A 25614-nucleotide genomic window follows, 5' to 3' on the forward strand; every position below is an offset into this window, starting at 1 on the left:
CCTCGCAGCATCTCCGCAGCACCGCAGAGACACGGCCAGCCCGGAGTTATCCTCCCCGCCTTCCACGCAGAGTTCATAGGCTAGAAAGCTGCCAAATCTGCATAATATATTCCCATGGAGCCCTCGGAACGAACGGGTAGGGCGATGCGCACCTTCGACAACCCGCACACAAAGCTGGGGGGAGAGATCAGTGATTTTGGGACAGCTGCTGACATTTTCCCTGCCTACCCGAATGCAAACACTCAGAAAAGCTGAAATTGGTTAAGGTTAATGCACAAAGTATACCTCAACATTTAGCAGCACAACAGCAAAAGCCTCATTCTACTGATTTCTACACTGTTCTCTTACCGCATTCCAATCATACAACAAATCTTTCCAATTCAGCCAAACCATTGTTGTAGGATTAAAGAACAAAGTCTTTCAAACACAAATGAATGGGGTTTTTTTCTTTCATTTCAGGGTGAGGCTAATAAACAGCTTACCTAATTCTACTGTGCGTTGTGGATTCCAGCTGATCACCCCCTGTTAGCTGATGAAGTTTGGTTCTTTCCAAGTGCTCCATATAATTGTGAATCATCTGTTTAAAAGGACAGAGAAACGGCAAGTAATATTTAATAACATTTACTTTTACTACAAGTGCATAGTTATTGGCCAATACAATATAATCTTTCCCTGCAATGCTAAAAAATAGTAAAAGCAGTCAGAAACATTAAAGAAATAGATAAAGAAGCAAAATTATACAGTGTATAAAACCACAAACCAGAAGAGAAAGCCATAATAAATAAAAAATTGAAGACTGTTTCCTGTGCATTCATGCACAGGAAACATTCTAAGGGCACACAAAGTGCATGTGGCATTACAAACAAGATTTTGAACAGAAGTATCATGTTCAAACCCATTTCGGAGGCTGCTCAAGACCCCTATGTCCAGCAGATATTAAACTTTATTATGTGACACAGTACATTTCACTATAGCTAACTGCAAAGTACTATGAAGGTCAGACAATTTGCATCTCAGATATTAAACATAAAGAATCCACAAACTAAGAATCAGATTATTTCCTTCGGCAGAAACATCAAGTCAGCATCTCTTCTCTTTTCCTTCTACCATTCAAATAAATTTAACCTTTCTGTATTTTCTGGAAGTGCAGTTTGGTTTTATTATTATCATCTAGACTGCCATCTCATAAAAAGGACCAAGTGTCTGTGGATTTTTAGCACTCAGGAAGAGCTTTACTTTCTTTCTTTTAAGAGACAGCCAAAGGCCAACTATGCTGATGCGGGCAGTCATGACTTATTTACTGAACCCCGATTCCAATGAGCTAAAGGATGAGGTTACTCGGTGTGTAACTGATCCAGGACACACTCAGGGAGAAGGAACCGGGATCGCTCCATTGCTCCAAGAGGTTCACTGGCCATGGGTCCAAAATGAAAACTGGGGAAGCCTAAAGAGAAGCCCATGTGACATTTGGTATTTTCAAGCATTTCTGCACTCGCATTCAAAGATGAACAGGGCACTTGGAACAGAAGGAAGAAAAAAAGAAATCACAGGTGTGCTGCAGAAGAGCTGAGTGCACTGCTCCCCCAAGACATATTCAGGTCACGACTCAAAGGCTTCCTCTAGAAAAAAAACACCTGTTCTGTTACACGTGTAATTTTTCTGGAAAGGGTATACACACACTTTTCGAATGGTGTTACTAACAGCCATTTGTACAACCAGTGTTACACAACGTTTTATTTTGGGGTCATTTGCATACATTGAGACTGAGTTCAGCAGGACCTGGAAACCTCCATCTACGTGTTATTTTCCCTCCGGGGTTGATGTGTTATCCAAGGCTGGTACTATTGACCTTCAGATGTTCCCTCATCTAATAGCAGTGGCCCCACAAACACTACTTGCCAACATTAGCTACACAGGAACATATATTCTGAGATATTCTTTTTTGGTAGAGTGAACTGGCTTAAGATATCCTGACTGATGGAGATTCTATAAACGAATAACTTTTATGGTAAATACTGGTTACATACAGATCTGGGTTTTCCCAGCATTCACCTGAACTAATTAATATAATTAAGACCAGAAAAAAGAGTCTTGCTATTTTTAGAGAAACATTATATAATATACTTTAACTGCTCTCAAAACTTACAAAATTGATCCAACAAAATGCTATAAATGAAGTGTTTCACTAAGACCATCTCATTTGCTTTCTGAATTCTTTAATGCTTGCTCATACACAAGCAATCAAAAGAATTGAAAGCTCAACCTTCAACTATCCACATTTCCTTGGGGGTTTAGTTTTTGTTTCTACCAAGCAATCAAAACCAGGAGTTCCAATGGCTCCTGTGCATAGTTTTGCTGATGAATCCCCTCAGCCTGGGAGGGATTTCACCGCACAGAGGCTGAGCTACCTGCAGACTCTGCCATTTGCAGCACACCCATTGGGAACATCTTCAACAGAACACGTGCTGCTTTTTAGCTACTGAACAGAGGAACCAGAACCTTTCCAGGAAACAACTAACACATGGGGAAAAAAGAGTAGGGTCAGTAAAACCCGCGCAATTTGTATGTTTTGCAAAATACACGGTTTAACCTACTTTATTCCCTCCCCTCAGTCTATTCTTCTGTTTACTGAAATGTCTCATCAGATCTACTACCCACAGACAGAGGCCAGAGGGCAGGTCAGTTTAAAGGACTATGTAGGATTGTTCTGCAGATGAAAATACTGCTGATGGTAAAATAAACAAATCTGAATGTCACGTACTTCAGCATAAAGGACACAAGCTATAGGAACACAAAAATAAGACGAAAAATATCAACTGTGTGCATCATGTGCAGCACAGACACAGCACAGGGATTCTCAGCTTCTAGAATCCATTCATTAAAAGGTTGACATAAAAAAATATATAAATACTGTAACTTATTGGGAAGTCAGCTCACTAACTGCTCATCTACAACACAATTCGAAGACTCCTTCCAAAAACACTGGGGTTTAAACCACATGAGCCCCTGGGGCTCTTTTCAATCTAAATTACTCCAAGTCTCTGCATATTCTTGAAGTGCCAGGCTGATCCAAAACAGAGAGTAATGAATTAGCACACTAGAAATCTCAAGTGCTCAAAATTTGATCAAAAGTTTTGCTATGTTTTGAGATTACTCAGCTATCCAAAGGAAAAAGAAATACTATTACTGACAATTTAAAAATAGATATAAGTGGAACAATTGCTCTCCACTCAGCACAATTCTTACTGAAGTTACACTACAAGATAGATGATAAATAAAAGACTATATCTACAACTCTTCCCTAAGACTTGCAGTCAATAATTAACCATCCATAAGCTTTTACTTGCTACCCCTGAAGTTCCACAACTATTTTGAACATCACCAGTTGTTCCAAGGAAGACATCACAAACACTGACCACTCTTCATTGGTGTAATTAAATACATCACTCCATTACCATTAGTTGAGGGGATTAAAGATAAACTCAGAACTTGGAAGAATTACCTTATGGCGTTAACAGCATTTCATAATTTGTGTGTTGGCTCATTTAGGGCACAATATGTAAACACTAATGAACTTTTAAGGACATTACAACATGAATATGGAAGTCATTTTCTTTGACTACAAGTGACAGCAATGCAGTGTCTTTCCATCTCAAAAAAACCACTCAAATTGGTTTCCTCATACAGCACGTGACAAGTTCTGCAACTGTAGAAAGAGTTCCAGGTTTTTCCACATCTTAAACTTGAGAATTCAGTGGAAGACAAAGCCCGGCCTGTCACTCATGTCTATTCCTACGCTTGCAAATCCAACCGCTCCCAACATACACGCACCTGATACTTTCTTTGCCACCAACAAATGTGTATATACCGTGTTGTGGTTATTGTTACCTGCGTCTTTTCCTTAACCAGGTTGAGAGCATCTCCTTTATCCCTTCCTTTCTCTGCCACTCCTTTCTGTGTCAATGCTTTAACTCCCCCAGGACAGGTTTTAGCAATTCTCTGTGTGCGCCAGCCCTCGCTGTTCTGCTCATCCTGCAGATCCAATCAGGTCTGGCACAAGCGGCTCCTCCCTTTGGGAACGTGCAACAAACTGCGTATATACAGATCTTTCTGTGTCCCACATAATCTAGATTTATTAAGGTGATCAACATTTCTAGAAACTCCTTGATTCAGTACAAAAGTCCTAAACATATCTCCATGTAACTACCTTTTTACCTTTAAGGATTCATGGTCAGCTTGTCACTTAAGTAAAAGCATCATTCCCACTGGTGAGCTCGATGCATCTTTACCCACATATAAGATGTTGGTTTTGGCAGACAATAGTACATGAAGATGTTAAATCCAGGCTTTATCCATCAAGCTGTTAATGCTTAGCATAAGGCTTTAGAAAAACTATTTGCCTGAACCAATAGCTAACATCTGATCTCAAAACCACTGCGACTGGTGCCCATGCTTAGCCACAGTTGTAATTAGACATCTCTTAGCCTTCTGCTCCTCCCTCCCTACACAGGACTTGCTGGGATCTCTGTTTATCCAAACCAACCCGACAAAGTACATTCCCAATGCCAGAGACAGCCTTGCTGTTCTGTCACATCATATCAGTGCAGAACACTGAGAAAATTCCATGGCCCAATTATGCTTCATTAAACTAAGCCCATATTCTGTGTGTCAGGGAAAGAGAGATTGAACCATCTTAAAAAAGAATAACTTCCTTAAACAGAGAAAGTTTTATTTTGGAAATCTGTGCAGAGAAGTGCCACAGGCAGCTCCTGAGCAACTGCTGAAGTACTTACTGCTCTGCCTCAGTTTCTCACCTGAGTAAGCCAGCAGCCAAGCCTTTAACAAGTCAGTGTCAAAGCTATGAAGTGTGCCCTATTAACTATGCAAAGAAAACCCAGAAAATAAGACCTATTACATCCTACACAGGGGGTTTGCTCTGAAGAGTCACTCACAGCCATGCATCATAACAGGATTTGAGATAAAAGCTACAACCAAGTAACAAAATTCCTTTATAAGTCCATAACGCAAAGGTCGAAAGATTTTTGGATCAGACCACCATTAACCCTTCAGTGTTCCAGCACACTGTCCTTACGGCTGTATGATCATTTTTTGCAGCTGGTCCTTTATAGCCAGAGAAAGATGGCAATGAGGCTGTGCATGGTTATAATTGCAGAAGTTCCAACTCAGCAACTCCAGCACACTGCTTTATTGCTCATCTGCTCTGAGCAGTAGAACAGAGCAAGATCAATGTGATAAACACGCTGCAAGCAGAGGAAAGATGTGGGACCAGAGCAGGTTAACTCAGCAGGGAACCATGACATGGATGTGAGAACATGGTCAGGCTGCATTCACACATAATGCACTGACCGAACACCTCGACCTGCTGCCAGTGCCCTGCTCCACTGCACCTTCCAACCTGCCGCCTCTGTTATCATACCCTAGCCCGGTTAAAAATCGGGCCAGTGAGCTCAAGCACAGACTTAGCAGGGAAGGAAGCTCAAGGTGAGATATTCCACACTCATTAGCTCATTTGACTGTTTAGGTGAAACTCCCTGAGTTTGCTGGGCAGGGATTTCCAGCAAAGAGGCAGCGCAGGCAGCGGGTAATGCTGGAAAAGGACGTGGTTACAGAGCTCAGTGCAGTCCAGAGCTGGAACAGAAAGCCGTTCCAGTCTGAAATACTAAGGTGTGAACTGAAGAATAAAGTGGGAATGGAGGGAAGCAAATACCAGGCAGAACTGAGAAAAATTGCTAGAAATTAAAATGGCAGAAAATGCAGTCAAGTCACATCTTCACCATGACATCTGTCAAAGTAATCACTGCCAACACGTTAGAGCTAAAAAAATATAATCTTTCTAATGCTCTGTTATTATTTGGTCAACTGAGAGAAAAACAGCTGCCACTTCAGTAAGTACCAGAAATAGATCATTGCAAAGACAGTGGTGAAGCTGATTCAGAAGGAAAAGAATATTCCTTCCTAGAAAAACATGAAGGTAAGAAAGACTTCAGAAATGAATATTGTGGTAGAAATATTTAAGCCCATAAACTTGATGACTTAATGCTTAAAGTAGGTTGGGTATTTGCCAAAGTATCTTGCATTGAAAGAAAAAAGTTACTACACAGACCTAAACCAGCAGAATTTGTTGGGAGAAAGGGAAGCAGAAAGTCACAAGGGGGATGGGGGACAATGGGCACTATTATCAACAGCCCTTTCCAGTCCCCAGGGATTTCAGTCCTTGAGTCTTGAACACACCCCAGATAAAGTGCCCTGGGACAGTCTACGACTAAAGCACATCAGGAAGTTCGTACTTTGCAAGATCGACAATGGTCTCTCCCATTGTGCTCAAAAGAGCCTTTGCAAATGAAGATAAGGAGTATCTCGTTAGCTTCCTGAGGTTAGTCACGCAGTTGCTAAAGGCTCCCAACCTTTTACAAACAGCCACACTCCTGGTAGCTATTCCTTGCCCTTAGATCACCCCATCAGCCTGTGTCCTGTCGTGAATATACTGCTGTATTTCAGTGGCTGCCAGCTGGTGGCCTGAGAATTTTATTTAGCTCTAGTAATGTCTACACACACTTGTCACCTAAAGACAGAGATGAAAAATCTTCACAGACAAAACCAGAAATAACCTAAGGGAAAGGTTTTTGGGTTTAGAAGCGATGTAACATACAGGGGAGAGGGGTGAAACATTCAAAGGGAAAAAATAAAAATGCTGAAAATGGGAAACAAAGAAAGAAGGAAGTGAACATGCTGGAAGGAAGGGGCACAGAAAACATGAGACCTGATTGTAGGAGCACATAGGTACGAACATATCGTGTTGCATTACAACTTATTTCTTTATGAAGAAAGGACACAGTCACCTCAGTAATCATAGAGCCCAAGGAAACACCTCTCCCTACACCAAAGAAAGTGCATTTAAGATATAAAAGCATTTAATAAATTGGAATCAAACCAGCAGAGGTTGTTGTCCATTTTGGAGCAAAACCTACGTAAAAAGATATTCACAACATTTCATTAGCATTTCATGGAATTAATAGTGCCCAAGACATTTAGTTATGTTTAACTCAATAAAAACCTGTGTCATTCTATTCTGATAGTACCCCTATGTTCCAATTAAAATAACCCCAAACTCTGCAAGCACACAGTACTCTGAAGTACTATTTCCAGTTCAAAAGGGCGTAAAACTTAAGTGGGAGCATTAAGCTTTGTCACTTCCCATTTTACTTAAATTTCCAGTTTTTGACAGATGCAGCATTCTAAAGCAACTATTTAGCAATAAATATGATCTTAAGTACATTAGGATTTCAGTAAACATATGAATATCTTTAAGAGCTGCAGAAATTTTGTCAAGCACGACTTGAGAGCTGGTTGTGGTTCTGAGCCATGTTCAGCTGTTGTCAGTGTTAACACCCCCATCTTCAGATTGCTATGGAAATATTAAAGGTAACCAAATCTGGCATCTGTGTTTGCCTTTCCTTTCCCCACATGTGGTCTTTTGAACTGGGAACAGTCAATATTGCATTCCCCACTGTTAGCGACGATCTAACAAAAACAGCAATCTGACCCTTCAAAGGCAAAGCAATTGGAGTAAGGAGAAGAACTGTGCTCAATATTGAGGCTTCAAATTAATCACAATTAATCAGCGGTTTCCCCACTGAAGTGCACTAGTCAGGCAGTGCGCATCCCTGCACTGGAAAGACAACCTGCAGCTACAAATCCAAGTACGCTCTAGAACCAACTTCAAATGTGCGGCTCTTATTTAACAAAGTCAAACTTGTCCCATCTTTATTAGCAAATCCTGTTTTCAACAGCTACCAATAAGTATGGCAGGGACTTCTTTTAATTGCTAATCTCAGTAGGAGGCCAGTTTTGGAAGGTATTTGTTCCTTCAATAGTAGACATAAAACCAATGCAGAAAACAGCTGGAAAGAGTACCAAGATTGTAATTTCATTCCTCTTTCTTTCAAATTTGTTAGTGTGCTTTGAAGAATTGTCTTTGAAATATGAAAAAGCAAATTCCAATCCCTATTTTTTTAAAGCTTCTGAATATCTGAGAAGGCTATAAAATTGACAATCATGCAATCAGACTAACATGGAGAAATAGATACTTGAATGTCCATCAGAAAAATTACCTACCAAATGAAGCCTGGTTACAACATTACCAATACGAACATCTAAGCATCAGTGAATAAAACAAAACATCCAACAATTTTCCTAGTTGCTCACAACATGAAGTTTTCCACAGATTTACATTTCTACAGATATTCTGAATTCATCTTGGCGTAATGACCTACCTCTGTATGTCTTGAATGAAGTGCATTGTATTCTTTCTTGAGCTCTGCCTCCCTCTCCTCCAGTCTGCTAACTGCAAGAAGAAAAATTTAAAAAGGAATTAAAATTCAATTCAGAGTTCTAGTAAATGAGACTGTGACTTGCCTAGGACCAGGCAACCAGATCAGAGATGACAGAGATTTGTAGTAACACATAGCAGAATAAAAGTATGTTGGTTCTTACATTTTTAAGTCATGTGTTGTGGTATAGAAATTAAGACTTTTGCTGGCATTCACTTATATTCCGCTGAGTATTAAGGCAATAGATTCAGGGGAAGAAAGCATTTAAATATTTCTGTAGGTATTCTGAGAAATTAAAAATACACCTAGCAGATTTAGCATAACTTTAGACAATAAGTTCCTATAAGAGGAGATGAGCTAGAAGAAAGCATGCAATTAATCTGCAGAAAAACAAAGAGAATTCAGAACCTTCTTCACACAACTAACTCCTTCCATTGCTGCTTAGACACGAATTTCATCTTTTTGTTTAGGTATTTCTGAGCCCAATATTTATGTGATATAAGCACGTGTTTCAAGTTCTGTAACTGAGCTTCTCTTATTCTACTTGCCATGTTTGAATACCCCTGAGAAACTCCAAATTTACAGTTACTGGTCCCTAGAGACTCATTGCCAAACACACATTATATGAAGACGAACGCCAGCATCTTCTCCACCACTTCACACTCTCATATTGCCAACTAGGTCTTCTGAAAATTAATTCTCAATATACCATTTCTTTTGGCTCCATGTATCTGTATTTTGGCACAGCATTTTATCATAAGTATATTTCAATTACAAAAACCCCACAACTATGCCAGAGTCAAATGCTGGAACCGAAATCCGTAATTGTCTGCTCACTCAAATTGGTGTAAACATTCTTAGCTCCTAATCTAATCTTGCTCTTATAAGAACATTAACTTCCTTGACACCACCTTTTGCACTCCACCTATAAATATCTGACCAAAAGTATTAAATCAAATTTTATTTATACTAATGCAAGATTGGACATTGTCATTTCTGCATGGTTATCAGACTGAACAAGCAGCAATAAGTGGCGTACAAGTGTTCAATAAATACATATAAAATATATTTTACAGCACAATATATACATAAATACATATTTTTGAGAGGCAATGAGCATCACAATATCTAATGAATGGAAGATTTGTTTATTATTTTTAGGCGACAGATGTTTTAAGCCTCTTTATACATTTAAGGGAGGTTCCAGGGAAGCGTGCAGTAAGCGCCTACAGAAACAAGTGTCCGAATTTATCGTTACAAAGCACGACATGACAAACCGAATTTTATCTGCTGTCTTGGACTAAGCAGTATTCTAGTCAGAAGTAATTACATTTTACAGCAGCTGACCAGAGACATCCCAGCAGTGACCAGCTCTGGCAGTTTTGGCTGCTCACACCCACTCCAGCAACGGCCGCGCTGGCTCGTGAACCCACATCTCAGGCTCTGGTTATGGTTCCAGCATCTCTCCTTTCCCCACAGACCATCCTCTCCGCTGTGCCAGACCTGCTCCGAGACAGGCAAAGAGCCAGAGAAGCAGAAAGCGCAAACTGCGTGACTAATTGGCTTCGTGTTTTGTGAAACCGGCTTCCTCTCCTAGCTACGGTGTCCAAGCGCCGGGCGAGAGCCGGGCAGCCCGTGGGAATCACCGGAGTCACGGCTCGATGCAGCCTCACCGGAAACCAGCAAAGAAACCAGGGCGATGCAGCCCAGAATTGCCCGGTATGCTCATGTCCAGGCAGCGCATCTCCGGGTCCTAGAGATTAATTTTGTCTGGTGGATTCAGGGAAAAGTTCGACACAGCGCAGTTAATAAGAGTGAATGGCATGTTAGGGGTTACAAATGCCCTTCTCTGCAGCTGCCCAATAACCCACCTTCATGAAAGCCACATCAGCGTTTCCCACTGTTATGGATACAACAAACTCTTCCACAACGGCTGACGTTCCGTTCCACAGTGAAGCACACTCCATTTTCTCCCATGGCCCAATTTCAAATAGTTCCGTAACACAGCAGACAAATATACATAGATACAGGTTCTGCATAGTCAAGGAAGATACCTTCATTAACTCTGATAATTATTTTTGTTACATACAGAAGTTTAAAAAACGAAGGCCCTAGAAGATGATGTAATGAACATTCAGCATTTTCTTGTGCAAGTCGTTTCCAGCTGTGTAACACATTACAGGCCTACAGCTGGTAGTTCCAGCAATAAGCGGATGTACATTAAGTTTATAAACCCCCGACATACACCACATCAACAGTCCTCAGAACAGGCTTTTCCAATTCCAGCGGGATGATACACAGCACCGGAAACCTGTTCTACCCAAACATGCCTCCCATCAAAGGCAAGATCTTGACAAAACAACAAAGCAACAGAACGTGCTTCCTTTTTCTGATTTAACACTGTGGAAGAGACCAGCTATTCCCTGAGGACCACCACAAACTTAAACACAGAGGATACTTGAACCTAGTGAAGAACAGACAGAAGAATTTTGAGGAAGACCACCAGATTCCGGGCTCAAAACCTTGGAGAAATTTATTAACTATTAAAGGTATATTCCCTGCAGCAGTAACAGGAAACTAATTAGGAGACAGGAAAAAATTCCTTCCACTGGTACTCAGAGCACATTTAAAACTGAGTTCTCCTCAGTTCCGTTTTACTCCACCAGCACACGAAAGAGTGTAAGTCGAACCACCCAGATAAGATCCCCCCAGCCAAGGACGGAGCTGGGCTGGCACTGCCTGAGACACAGTTCCCATCAATCTTTTACTAACAATAAAAAAGCTCCTCTGAGACTTTTTTCCACTAAGATGTTAAATTCTTGATACGCAGATCATAAAAATCAGTTTGAACAATATACATCCTAAAAGCAAAGTGTCCATTGTCTCTGTCATAATGTCTTTATAAAGCCATTATATCCTTGTTGCATCATGGAAGGTATCACATTGCCAGATTACATTGTGTAAGTTATTACATGTGCAAAATATAATACACATCAAAAAGGTTTTACCTATTCCTGTTTGCGAGTCTACATGGAAAAATTTTCAAGGTCTTCCAGCATCATAAATAAGAGCATAAAAAGCAAACATTCTAGTATTTTTAGGCTGATGAGAAAGCATCCGAGTAGAACACCACCACAAACTCATGCCCAAGGTCTGCCTGCAACCTTCCCCAGCACTGTCAATATCCTTACACACTCAATGTCTTGAAGTACCAGTCCTAACCAATGTTCTCTCAAATCAAACCAATCAAGCCTAAAGATGGAAGTTTAGATATCATAGTAAACTAGAGAGAAGCCTTTGGAGTCTCTGCCTCCTGAGAGCATTACGAAGAATTAGGCAGCAAAGCTGCCACCCTGCCTGTTCAAAAATCAGGGCTTACCTCCCAAGTCTGATGGCTTTTACCAAGTTTGGAACACCCTCCATCTGTATGTTGTCCTCTGCCTCAAACTGCTGATAAGCCTGAGGGGGAGAAAGAGAAACAGACCTGCTAGAACGCCAAATCCAACCAGTACGATGCCTTCAAGAGGAGTTACAAGTTCCTGCTATGCAAACCAGGATGGAGATCCAGCTCATTAAGAAGCCTTTCCTAGCCTAAGACTATCTGAAGGCTCTCCTTTCATCCAGCTCCATTCTTAGAAGCTAGTCCTATACCAAAGTTAAGATAGAGATCAAGCATAATCAATCCAATCATCCAGGAGGACCTTATGACCTATTAAGTAGTTGCTGAAGAGGACATCCATCAACCATGGACTGAAACAGGGACTGAAGCTACCAAACAAGTTGTGGTTTAACCCCAGCCAGCAACTAAACCCCACACATCTGCTCGCTCACTCCCCTGCAGCGGGACAGGGGAAGGAAACGGAAGACTAAAAGTGAAAAAACTCATGGGTTGAGATAAGGACAGTTTAATACATAAAGCAAAAGCCGCATGTGCAAGCAAAGCAAACCAAGGAATTCATTCACCACGTCCCACTGGCAGGTGAGGTGTTCAGCCATCTCCAGGACAGCAAGGCTCCACCACACGGAATGGTCACTTGGGAAGACAGATGCCCTCACTCTGAACGTGCCCCCTCTTCCTTCTTCCCCCAAGTTTATATATTGAGCACAATGTCATATGGTGTGGAACGTCCCTTTGGTCATCTGGGGCCAGCTGGCCCAGCTGCGTCCCCTCCCAACGCTCTGTGCACTCCCCACCTTCTCACTGGGGGGTCAGTATGAGAAGCTAATTCCTTGATTAAGAGAATAAGAGTATGAGAAGCTGAAAAGTCCTTGATTGCTCAGCAACAACTCAAACACCAGTGTGTCAACAACACTGTTGTCATCCTAAGTCTGAAACACAGCACTATACCAGCTACTAGGAAGAAAATTCAGCCCATCTCAGCTGAAACCAGAACACAAGTATTTAACCTGAAAGTGCTAAGACCTGGAGATAAGCAGCAAACAAAACTGACTTGTAAAATAAGTGATAAATTCTTGGCAAGACTGACGTCTTCAAGTAGCTCTTAGCAACTGTGAACTATAGACCTCAGTTTAAGGAATAGGGCACTAAAAATTGTGAAGATAATTTAGCTGCCAAGAACACTCTGTCAATAACAAATATCAATATGTAACAGCTACATGGTCTTGTCCCCAACACACACAGGCGGTTCAAGTATCCACTATGTCTCAGACCCACAAAAATCACTGTAATTTATCACCAAAAACCTGACATAAAGCTTCTAAAATAAAAAAATCATCTTAAACATTCTGCTACAATCATTTAATATATAGACAACCATATGCCAGGAGGTCTCTCACAAGGGTTGAAATTCAAGTGAACAAGGATATAAGCAAGCCAACTTCTACCCAAAATCAAATTAAAAATCATTTGGATCTGGTACCAACTTCTCGCCTCATCTGTGGCCAAAACTTGGTTTCGCTGACAAAGCTTTTGATTGACTGTTTTGAAAACACTGAGATGCTTTGTCAATACATTTGGCTATTGCAGCAAGTAACTTTTTGACAATACTGAACATGACATTTGAAGTCAGCATGAACACAGAAGCTACAGCAGACTGGATTTGTTTCTAAATCCAGGTAACAGGTGACAATTCAGGAATGGAAGAATCTAAAGGACATTTAAAGCCTTTTTCTTCATTGCTGTAATATTTACAGCAATAGAATTATTATAACAAACTCCACCACCTAAACCACTAGTGCAATACTCCCTTAATTTAAAAAAGTACATGAGCAGTTAATGATATACCAGTGGATTTCAACCTCCTCTCACCACTTTTGTTCAGGTGTATTAATAGACGAGTTTAAAGCAGGCCAGTCACTGCTCCATTTTATTTCAGCCTCCGCTCTGCAGCCTGATGTGGTGCAAGGTCCTGAGCCGGTAACTGTGCCCTCCGCTCCATCTAGTGGAACGTGGGTTCCCAGGACACAGGTACACCCGTCACTTCACAAGGCAGCCAGGAAAGTAACGGAGAAACGCATTGGTCAGAAACCAAACCTTCCTTTCCAGCACACTTCGATGCTCACACTCCTTATAGGAAGATTCTTCAAGTTTAGTAAACGATGCCTTGAGGGACAGCGTAGGGAAGGGCAGGGGAGAATCTGCCTTGTAAACGAACCAACGCAGAGGAGAAATGGCTGCACTGAGGAAAACATGGCAAACAGCAAACTCCACATTCGTTAATCACGAAATACAAGATGCCAAGCTGTTCTGTTCCTTTGTTGGAAATAAGATTAGTTCTGCTGTTTCCAGTCTTTGAATAACATGTAGGAACAATGCAAACCCCCACTGACCAAACCTTCACTTTTAAACTTCTTTCAATGATCTATTGAAAAGCTTTCTTGTATTCCTCAGAATCGACACTACAGCTGAGCCATACCTAGAAATAGCATTACTGACAGATATATTTTATACCCATTTAGTTACCCACATCATCACGTGCGTAGATACGCAACTCACAAGTCAAATCTCAAACAATGTTAAGCTTCACAGCTGAAAGTTCCTATTAAAGTCTCCTTGTTAACTAGACCAGTCTGTGTTATACTGCTGCTGCAGCTCTGCACAGGTTATCCAGAGTATCAGATGCCTTCAGACTGTACATCAAGAGGTTTTCTACCCGAGTGTACATTAGAATAATGCTGGGATCTGAAGAGCTCAGATAAAAGTAAAATACCAAACAGCCCAATGTCTGCAGAAGAATCACAACAGAACCTGGTCTTGCATTTTCTCTTGAAGCCAGTGAAGGCCGTAGTCCTGTTTAGCTTCCGAGGAAAACAAATCCGCATGTTTTCAGGTCAGCTGCCAAAACGCGTGTCTCATATGCCAAATAAAACCTGCAGCAAGCAGTATCAGTTGCTGCACAATGTCACTTGACGTGGGAAATACAATCACCCCAAAAAGTTGTGTCACAACATTTGCAGCTCTGAAGATCAAGAGCTGTTGTCTTGGTTTGGTGGGGTTTTGTGGGGTTTTTGTTTGTTTGGGTTTTGTGGGGTTTCTGTTTGTTTGGGTTTTGTTGTTTTAAACATGTGGTTTTCCCCAAACAATCTAACTTGAGTATAAATAACAAAGTTAAGGTTTAATAAACTTATGAGGTATGGAAATATATCTGTGCCTTGGTTGTCCTGTCAGACGCAGCGTGACACCTCGGTTGTAATTTAGCACTAGGCAGATCCAGAAAAGGAACCAAATCTTTCCACTCCCCCAGCCTACCACCTCCATCAGAAAGCACTTCAACCATGTAGACATCACGTTTTTCAGATTCTCTTCTAAATACATTATTCTGAGAATGATTCCCCCAGAAAGCACACTCGAAAGCTGTTCCATTCCTGGGGGAAGTCAAAATCCACTACAGTCATCTTTTACTCTAAAAAACTTCACTAACCTACAGCCTGTAGCACATAGAAAGAACACAGTTTCCCAAAAAGGGAGGCAAGGAAGGGAAATAAATTAAACCTCCAGAGCCCCCACAAGATTCAGTGGCACATCACGTGAGGACTGACAGGCACTTACCCTTTATTATGCTATATCAGTCCCCAAAGCAGCACATTTCCCCTCACGGAGTGTTGCTGGACAAGCGAGCTGCGTGGTCCTATTGCAAGTTTTTTTAACAGTTCAAAGTACCTAGTCTTCCATATTCAAGGTTGAAATTTGAAATATTCTGATGCTGAAAACTGGCTACAAGCAGAGCTAGAGGTCTCGTCGCAAAGACTTGAAATAATGTGCAAGACAGATATATTTAAGCTCTTTTAAGAAATGTTTAAGATTACACCCAAGACTGGTGTCTGCCTCAGACACATCACTGAAGTGGAAGGGAAGGAGGAGAACATAATTTAAACAGTAAACCTTTTTGAAAACCTGCTACTTCCATGCTTGGTGCACCTACACAATATTCAGAGGTGCCCTCTGCTGTTGAGAAAAGAAATAGTCCATGAAAGTATAGACAAGTCATAAAACCAAAAAAAACCCAAGGAAACGAAAAAACACGACAAAAAAACCCAACCACCACCACCATTTGCTCACAGCCAGTAAAAGTCTGCTAAAGACTGACAGTAAGAGCTCTGAAAACTCTGCTTGTCCCAACATTGTCCCTAGACCCTCCAGAGGTAACGCTGCCAGCAACCGAGGCGAGGGCAGAGGGAAAGCATGGGAGTCACAAAGAGCAGCACCGCAAGGTGACATGAGGAGATGGGGCCCCAAAGGACCCCACCACTGCAGCACACCCCTGCACGCCAGCAGAAGTCGCGAATCCTTACCCCTCTGCTCTTAAGCAGTTGTAAAGTTTGCCAAAATATCCCAGGATGCAACGTTGCACCATTTTTTGGCAGCAAACTTAACTTATGCAACCGCCACAACCCACACAATACCAGGACCGAGCTCTGTATATCATACAGGAGTGGTGACTCCCTGCGCATCTGCCCCCGTATTCGGGATTTCATCACCTATGGTTGCTCACAATCCTCCCAGCAGTGCCAGCAGGTCACGTTGTCACCTCTCCCATTTCCATTCCCTCCTATGAAAGAGCAAATCACAGCAGTTCACTCATCTAGGACACAGCTGACAGCAACTGCTTAAATTCATAATTCAGGGGAAAAACAAGTCAGCGAACCACAGGAACTTGGTATAATGGTTGACGCAGAATAAGCTTATTTAACTTCTTTAATTTCAAACACCAGATTTATGCCAACCCAGCCGGTTGAATATGCAGCTATGATTGTAATCCCACATGATAAATTAAAGTGCAAAGAAATATTTCTCTTTGTTTTTTTTTTAGTGTTGTGATCACTAAGACAGCAAAAACCCAAGAATTATCATTTAAGTCATGACACAACCACAGTTTCTGGAGGAATTTTAACTGCCGCGTGTGTTTAAGAACATAGACTCATGCTGAACGCTACTGTGTAACTGAGGAGCTGCGCTCTCCCAGGGTTAATTAGTCTTCGCTAAATGTTCAGGATGGACAGTTCTCAAGGGAACAGCCAAAACCTTTTAATGGACAAAACTTGTTCTCACACACCTCGTTTGAGGAAAAACACATACAGCACTAGAAGTTCTCTACAAGAACCAGAAAGTCTTGTAGTTAAAGCATTATATGGGACAGTGTCTTAGCTGTTTTCTGTTCTAAACTATTAATTATATCAAATTGATGTTCCTATCTCAAATTTTGTACTCCAACACAAAAAAGCAAAGCCAGCTTTCATTTACTTGCTTGCTCTGTGCAAGGTATTTTCAATTATCATCAATGCTAACACTACCACTATGTTGAATGTTGATGCAGTACCAGTCGGCAATACCACAGACTGGTGTAGATGCACAGGCAATAGTATGGGAAGTATAAGAAAAAAGGAATTCTAGCTAGAAAACTTGTAGCCACATCCAGTGAATTAACTTGACACTTCGGTATCTTTGGTATCGCAGGGCATGCAAATCACCTTGCCTATAAAACAGAAAACAAGACAATGCAGTAGAGTTGGACTACTTCAGGAATAAGTACAAGAGGATGGTTTTCATTCCCTAGAAATTTAGATCACCAAAACCAGTTCACTTGCATAATATTCTTTAAGTGTTCAACAACTGTGTTTGTCTCCTTTGATCTTGCTCGGCATCAGCAGCGTCTCAAATCTCGCCAGAGTCTTTCGTGTTGTCCCAGCCAAGTTACCAACCCAAATCATAAGCAAAACTCAATGTTCAACATGGCTCTGTGGTTTCTCCAAAGTTACATCTTTGCTCTCACAGAAGGTTTTCCCCAAATAAAAAGATTTTTGAATTGTTTAAAGTCAATGTTTTATCACCAGAACTTTATGCTGTTATGATAGGTGTCTCAACAACAGTATTTCTTACCAAAAAAAAAGTTCTAGCCAACATCCAGTGGTTCTCATGTGAATACTTCCATTAATATGATATACACACAATGTAACCATACATTTATTTGACGGCTTAATATTCAAGGCAAAAAAAGAACGTCACACGAATTCACAGAACAATATAAAATAACGTTATGTACATTAGTATATAAGTCCATCTTCTACAATAGAAACTCCAGGTATAATGCCACATACATTGGCAGAATCCAAATTCTTTCTTGTTTGTGCAAGTAATTTGTACTTTTTATTGTATTAACAGAAAAACTAATGGCATATAGGACATGGTGCAATCTTGATGTCATAATCCTGTTGTCAGAGTACAGGGTTTCCCATTAACAGGTTGGTTGGGCTGTGGGCTTAGAGCACAGACATTCTGCAAACGGTGTCCTTTGCACCAAAACAGACCACTCAACCCATTCCAACGTTTTCTTTTCTCCTCTTCTGCTGCTTTTTACACACACACACACCTCAGTTCACATGAATTAGAGTGTTTCTGATACAAGTCTCTACAATACGCTTCACAATTATCCATTTTAGCTTGACTTCATCTATAAAGATACACTCCTGGAAATCAAACATCCTGGTTTTCACTAGCAAGGACTGCTTGAAGTGCTCCTGCATCACTGTCTGTATAGAATCCAAGAACATTTTAACTGCAACGGACCTGAAAATGTACATCCCTTGAAGATTTGTCAACAGCATTCTAAACCATTCAAATCTCAGAAAGATTCAGCTCTGAGTGCCACCTACGTTAATCTTAACACTAGTGCACACTCATTTCTACCCTGCTGTAGGTTCACTCATGCTGTTGAAAATTAAACTTCACAGAAAGATTATTATACCTTAGGTTGAAAAGGAGAACTATAATTCCTTGTGTTATGGGCAGGAAAGGTGACTGAATATAAATAAAGGAAGGAAGAATAGTGAAAAGAAGCTACTTTAACAACAGGGACTCTGTTTTTAGAGACTGACCTCATCTCAACCTTATCAAGCTTGATACAGTCTTACTTTACATTTCTGCATGGCCCAGCAATAAAAGCTGTATATTAATTAACAGACTAGCCTTGTGTCAATAGAAGCCAGATTAGAAGGTTGACAAAACGTTCACATTAATTCACATTGATCATTATTTCTAACCTGTGCTAAAATGTTAAATAAAAAACCCAAACATCATAACCTTTGTTGTATGTTTAACAGACTCACAGGAAAAAAAATAGTTCATCATTAGCAGCATAAGTCTTTCATCTTCAATGTAAGACTGTGAGGTGAGGGAGATGAAATAAGATAAAATTTCTGTGGGTTTGAGTATTTTTTTCCTCTACCCTTCACTCAACTATAAATAGACAAACTGGTGACCATGTTTCAGTCAATGACTGTGTAACCCGTAAGAAGCAGTCCAGCAGAATGTCTAAAATACAATGTATTCACATGGTAACTTTCAGTATTTCAGGACAACAGACCATTGTTACCTTTTTGCAAAACTTACACACCCTTTTGTAACTCACACAGAGCAGCTCTAAAAGCAGAAGTGTTCTTCCTTCACTTTCTCTGTTAAAACTAAATGCCTCATAGAAATAAATAATTCCCTAAAAATCATACAAAAGCTAATGAGAATCAGCATCAATGGCATTCTCATTCCAGTAGTGACATTGATTTTCAGCACAGACAACAGTTTAATGGGAAGAAAATTAGCTTATTTTATAATCACTAACAAGGGAATAAGTTCTAAACATCTTCTGAAAAAGTTGCTAAACATGAAAATAGCGTGGTCAAAAAGGAAAGCAAAACAACTAGGAGACCAGAAGAATCAGATTACAAGTCACAAGCTGATTTGTTTGCCTTAATTCTAAGGAAAACAAACTTGCACAAGAGTTAAACCTAGTTATCTGCCAAAATACGGGAATTAGCATAGATACTCAGCATATGTGTTATCATTTTGCAGAATGAAATCTAAAATGCACTAATATCTCTTTAAGAGGAGCACAATATACTTTACTTACTTTGATCAGCATAGTTTTTTGCTTTTAGCTCAAGCTGTCGAGTTTGTGATTCTAGCGCTTCCACTCTGGTTTGCAAGTCCTTTTTCTCTTGTTCTTGGGAATCTTCAAACTCGATGAATTTCTAAATAAAATAAAAAAGTGAAGTTAGCTTCAACAATGAAAGGAAAACTTTTTTAAAGGCATGAACAAAATTCCTTCTCCAATGAGAAAGAACAGATACAGTCATTCCCAGATTGGTTTTTAAGCAGAACAACTTTTGCTTCAAGCAGCAGGTAGGAGACAACACAGCAGCCCCGCACAGCAAAGCAGGGTACAAGCAGGATTAATGTCAATATTAATTATTTCACTCTTTCCTCACTCCACACACTTGCCTGCCAACACTGCATGTGAAAAAGTCTTGGCGCCCTCAGGTTTGACTGAGCACCAGTGAAGGTCCTTTCACCTGTACGCAATGGTAGAGGCACAGCCAGCAACAGCACCAACCAAAACTACAGGTTATTTTTGATTCCCACCCAATCTCTGTTATCATCTGATACATTACAAAATGCTCAAAGTCTTAATGGAATATTATACCTCACAACCAGCTCCTGCAATCTGTCAACTGCTTAGAAAACTATTTACAGACACTCTATAGTTGCGTTGATCACAATCATCTACCCTGGTTTAACCAAGTGTCTCACTTAAAATCTTACCGAGTTCACTGGTACATATACCAGTGTTTACATTTTATAACATTAAAGTTAGCAGTTCATCCTTATGGAAGTTTAAAAAGCATATTTTTTTTGCTGTTTATCTTAACAAGAAATTCAGTGTGTACTTGCAGCACAAAGAACACCTCTGATAGCTGTAAATGTCTGAGGTCACGTAGTGCTCCCCATTCTGTGCTGCGGAGAAAAGGCAAGGCCACAAACACAACTTATGCACGAGGGTTAAGTACAGGGAGGAAAAACACAGCACAGTCCTTGCAGAAAAAACATCTAAATACACATGCAAGCCAGCTCAAGGGTCAGAAAGCAAACTGCAGCTGGGTACCGCACAGGAACAAAGAGGCAGAGGAGGCAGCAACTTAAAAATAGTAATGCTATAGGTGATTTGAATATATTTTTTTCCTTATGTATTGCTAGGAAAACTCAGTGGGAAAAATACTTCAAAAGCTCACACATCAACTTTTAATAGGCTACTACTAAGTTTTAGACAATGTGGTTTATAGTTTTTACCAAAGCAGAAACTTGTAACCCTATGAAAGAGCTTCAGTTTAGCAGGGTCAGCACAAGAAGTTTTGCTTGAAGTTTACTTCAGATGTAGAAATGCATCAAAACCCAAGGGGAACAAGAGTTCCTTTCAGACAAGCTCTCCACAGCTATCACAGGACCAGACGCAGGGTTCATATGACTGTGCTTGAAGTCAAACCATGAAACAACTGAGGAAGAGCTGATCCCAGCCCAGGTAGCGCCGCTTTGGGTTCCACCATTTCAAATGAGTTCTTCCCCTGCTTCAGAAAGATGTGCCAAAGTCCTTCTACCCTCCAGAGTTTGGGAATATGAGTTTGTTGACTTAACACTAAAAAACTCAAACTTTAAAATTCTTTAATCACTCCTTTGTAGTAAAGTGATACAAGTGTTTTGCCCCTTTTATATTAAAGGCTCAAGTCATGCCTGGCTTATTCTTAGTAGACTCCTTTTTTAAAAAAGGCTTCAAAGTTTGACACAAATTCGGCGCTGGGGCTTAAGACCAACGTAGTTTGTTAAATTAAACATGGGAAAACACGAAAGAAGAATTATAAAAATGTAACATCTTTGTTTAGTTGCTTTTCTGATGATTTCCAAAAGTCAGATGTGTTTCATTACTTGCAAAAGGCCAGTGACAATTCTACTTCTGACCAAACAGCCGTTCAAAGTCGTCAATGTCATTGTTACTCATGAACTAAAGATAGATACAATTTTGTGTTTCCTCTACGTTCTTCAACTGCAACTACTGAAAGTGGGTTTGTATTAAATGGTTTGGTTATTTTCCACTAGTTTACCATAATTTTGTTGAAGTTAGATTTTAAATTACAACTCCTCAAAGTACTTTTATAATTAGAGCTGAGCAACTTTTTTTTCCTCTGCTGAAAACTACACCGAATCAAATCACAGATTGAGTACTTTAGACTTTGAATGTTTCTATTTGATTTCATCTCTCCTTCCCGTGATAGTATTAACACAGGCAGAGCCCCAGGAGACGGATCAGCTCATCCTGACTAAGCCTGTATGACTATGATGGAAGGACTAGTCAGATCAACCACCAGCTGAACACCCATATTAAAATACTTTTTTTTTTTTCATTTACATTGACAATACACTCAAATACTGCACCATCATCTGCATCATTTAAAGTATATGCAGCAGCACATGTAGGAACATGTGAGCCACTCAGTGTATGGATACTAGACATTATTTCAACCCAAGCTACTGGCTACACAAAACACCAAAGCAGACATTAAAAAAAAAAAATTTAAAAATCTAGCCTTCCACATTATAAGTGACATACTGCCTAAGCCACAGAACCATATCTTACAACTCTAACAAGAAGAGAGGTTTATTTGGCTGTTTTGTTTGTTTAGAACAAGCTAAAGAACACCAACATGTCTTTAAAACAATCACACCAAACACCACGGGATTACAGAAGATATGGCTGGAAGAGCCCTTAAAAGGTCATCTTGTTTCAAGGCTCTGATGCTCAGCACCGATGCCTGGATCCTAATTTTGATTAGAACACAATGAGGAGCAAGCACGGGATATGATGCACGTCCCTACTGCTGAAATCCAGGCCTGTGATACGTTCACAAAGTATGTTTGGTGACTCCCATTTAATCATTCCCATTTTCTCCAGGCAGTATCAACTGTGTCATTTCAGACAGTCATTTGTCCAACCTGTTCTTAAAGGCCTTCAATAAAAAGCATGGAAAATGCACTTCACAAATAAGATTCTGAAATATTTATGTAATTATTTTTTAACTTAAAGTTTACAGCAATAGTCATTGCAATAAATATTAATTCAGACAACACAATGACACAGCCCAGCCTATGCATTTGAAGCCCTGTCTCATGTATAAAACTATTTAATCACTTTGCTATACAGCAGTAGTCAAATGAAACGTTTCTCCCTACATTTATGTCATCTTCTGTTTCCTGATATGTTAACTTGTTTTCCTGTCACACGATCCAGGTGCAATACTGAGCAGATCTGATGTCAGGTTCCACCTCCTTGGCAGCCTCTCTTACCCTATGACACGGCCTTTTATTGCAGCGATGGCAACTTTTCAGGCAATGGTTTGTTCTTCCCGAAGCAGGTAGAGAAGATGAGCGATGAAGCCAGCTCAGCTGGACTTTGGGTAGAGAAAAATATATGTAACTCAAAACAACCTAGTAACTTCTATACTGTGTTAACAAGCCTTCTGTAAAATGGATCTCAATTTTGTTCTCTCAAATTAAGAATAAACTCTTCCTGCAGGGTATTTACTTAACATATAATCCTAAGGAAGAAAGCTAATTTTGGGAACAGTAAGAAAAGGCAGTCATCAAGTTCACATTACTACTTATACTCATTTTCATGATTGCAAAAGTAGCAACCATGTATTGAACACCAGATTTCAAGAACAGCTTAATCCCACCAACAGCAGAAAAGCTCATATATATATTAGACAGCTTGACAGGGCTAAAAGGAGTAGATTTTATCCTGTGCCCAAGTCCACACAAAGCACCTTCTGCTAAGACACACACCTCTAGGTACGGAGCAGTAAACTTCTACAGAAGTAAAACTTCTTATGTATTAAATAGCAGAACCCCAAGTCCTTCTTCCTCTCCCTGTTCTTTGTGGCAGGACACGCTGCCTAACGCTCGCCCGGTGGGAAGAGAAGTTACGCAGAACTGTAAGCAAGACAGCAGAATAGCTGGTTCCTCTATTTCGTTAGCTACAGCACAAAACATACCACGTCAAAAACAAAAATCAGACAACTGAATTTATGGCAACTTAAAAGATCGTTGCTGTTACCTGAAGGACTGAAAAGTGGGCCCAGGACTTCTGAAATAAGTCACTATAAGAAAAGTCCACAAGCAACAACTTTCAAGATATTTCTTTAGCAACACTTTTTAAGTACAGCAAATAAAGGAGGCAAATTAGGACAATGGTATAAGGAGGTTCCTATTTAAATAGTAAACCATTAATATTGCTCAAGATACTACTGTAAATAAAAATTTCTAAAACAGCAAGCAAAAAGTAAAAGAAGATATGTTAATTCTTCAGGACAATTAGATGATACAGAATATTAAGCTTAGTAACTCAAAATTCTCCATTTAGCCATCAGATTATACAAGCAACCTGCACAATGAAAGGAATACACTAAGCCAATAACTTGTTGTCCAACTGCGATATTCACATTCCCTTCTTTTGTTTCAACCATACTGCACCCATCAGATTACCTCAACATCCAAAAAAATAAGTTTGCGACAATCAAGTCTGAATAAAACATGTACCCCTCATACACACCACACTCTATCCCAGACATTTTCACACATGTGCAGCAGAACTGACCCCAGCACGTACCAACAAGATCACCTTCGCGCCTACAATTGAAAACACGGCCTTTGGTCCAACTGCACCTTGGAAAGCGTCAGTAAAGCTGGTTTGCAGCGTGAGTATTAGTTTCTAGACTGCATAATCCTTGGCCCCTCGAGTTAATTTATCATGACACAAAGAAATGGAGATTGCACTGAAGTGAGTTACCAACAGAAGTACATACAGCTCCCGAAGAGGCACAGCAACACAATTAACAGTGTATTCTATTTCATCATATCACTACGCTTTCTGTTCTGCTGCCCAAGGCCCGCTTTCTTCAATCTGGCAAATGCTGCTTGTGTTTTGAGCCTGATTGATTTTCTCGTGAATTAGTTCAGAAACTATTTATCAGTTTCGTACTCTCTTAATAAAAATAAAATATGTTTCCTAAAAAAAGTCTGTTACATGCAGCTTGTGTCAGAACTAGGGAATATGTCTTTATGGCCATAGTTGCCAGACTGAAGTCCATAAGGTCCTGTAAAACAAGTACAGGTTTGACAAAGAGGATGAATGGTTTGGTGGTCCAAGAGTTTGGGGAACACTGTTCACACCACATTACTTCATAGAAAACTACTGAAGTCCTGGAACAATTTGCAGACATTTTTCACTTACTTAAAAATACTAGGCATACAAATATTTGTATAGGGCTCACGTTTTCTAAAGTAAGTTTTTGTTGTCAACATAGTCTTCACCCATAGTATTGCTGTTCTTCTGATTTTTGGAAAATTTATCAGGTAAGAACAACTGCAGAGATAAGGACAGGACACCATGCCTGGAAACAGACACAAGATGGCTTGTTCTATTACAGATAATGCTGTCAATCCAATTTCCTACAGGAGTTTGGCAAGACAATGAGCTGGAGGAATTTAACCTGCACAGCTGCTTTCTACTGTATTGCGTTATCATCTTGCAAGCTTCGCGTTCTTATTTATGCTGAAGTAACTCTTAGATACTCATATTTCAATTTTTATAGTAATATCCTAAGTCAGAGTTTTTGCCATTGAACAGTCCACACCACCTGTTGCTGGCTGCAGCTTTTATGTACCAACTTTGAAGAACTACAGTCTAGACAGCCTGTATTGCTGTATTTTTTTGCACTGCCTTCTCACTCTGTTTTATAAACACCCTCTGCAACTGGGGTGAAATGGACAAGCCACCTCCTCCCACGGGGAAAATCCCGAGGGAAAGCGAAAGCGCAGAGCTGTCAGTGCAGGGTTCCATGTTCGCGCTGCTTTTCTTCCAGGGACCTGGTGCCTGGCAGGGCAGCAGCGCTTCAGAAGAGCTATTTAAGAGTCTTCCAGGAAGGG

General features: G+C 40.3%; 1 protein-coding gene across 2 annotated transcripts in view; it reads right to left on the reverse strand.

The window, feature by feature from the left end:
- Nucleotides 1-25614, reverse strand: part of SPAG9 (sperm associated antigen 9) — a 62762-nt gene that overhangs the window by 36330 nt on the left and 818 nt on the right. For both annotated transcript variants that reach the window (XM_082067038.1, XM_082067039.1), the window contains exons 2-4: nucleotides 19712-19832; nucleotides 8295-8365; nucleotides 483-577 (exon numbers count right to left, since the gene is read on the reverse strand). In XM_082067038.1, the coding sequence (XP_081923164.1) occupies nucleotides 483-577; nucleotides 8295-8365; nucleotides 19712-19832 (287 nt within the window). The remainder of the gene's footprint in view (nucleotides 1-482; nucleotides 578-8294; nucleotides 8366-19711; nucleotides 19833-25614) is intronic.

The sequence above is a fragment of the Streptopelia decaocto genome, assembly GCF_964273445.1.
Source record: "Streptopelia decaocto genome assembly, chromosome: 16".
NCBI lineage: Eukaryota > Metazoa > Chordata > Aves > Columbiformes > Columbidae > Streptopelia > Streptopelia decaocto.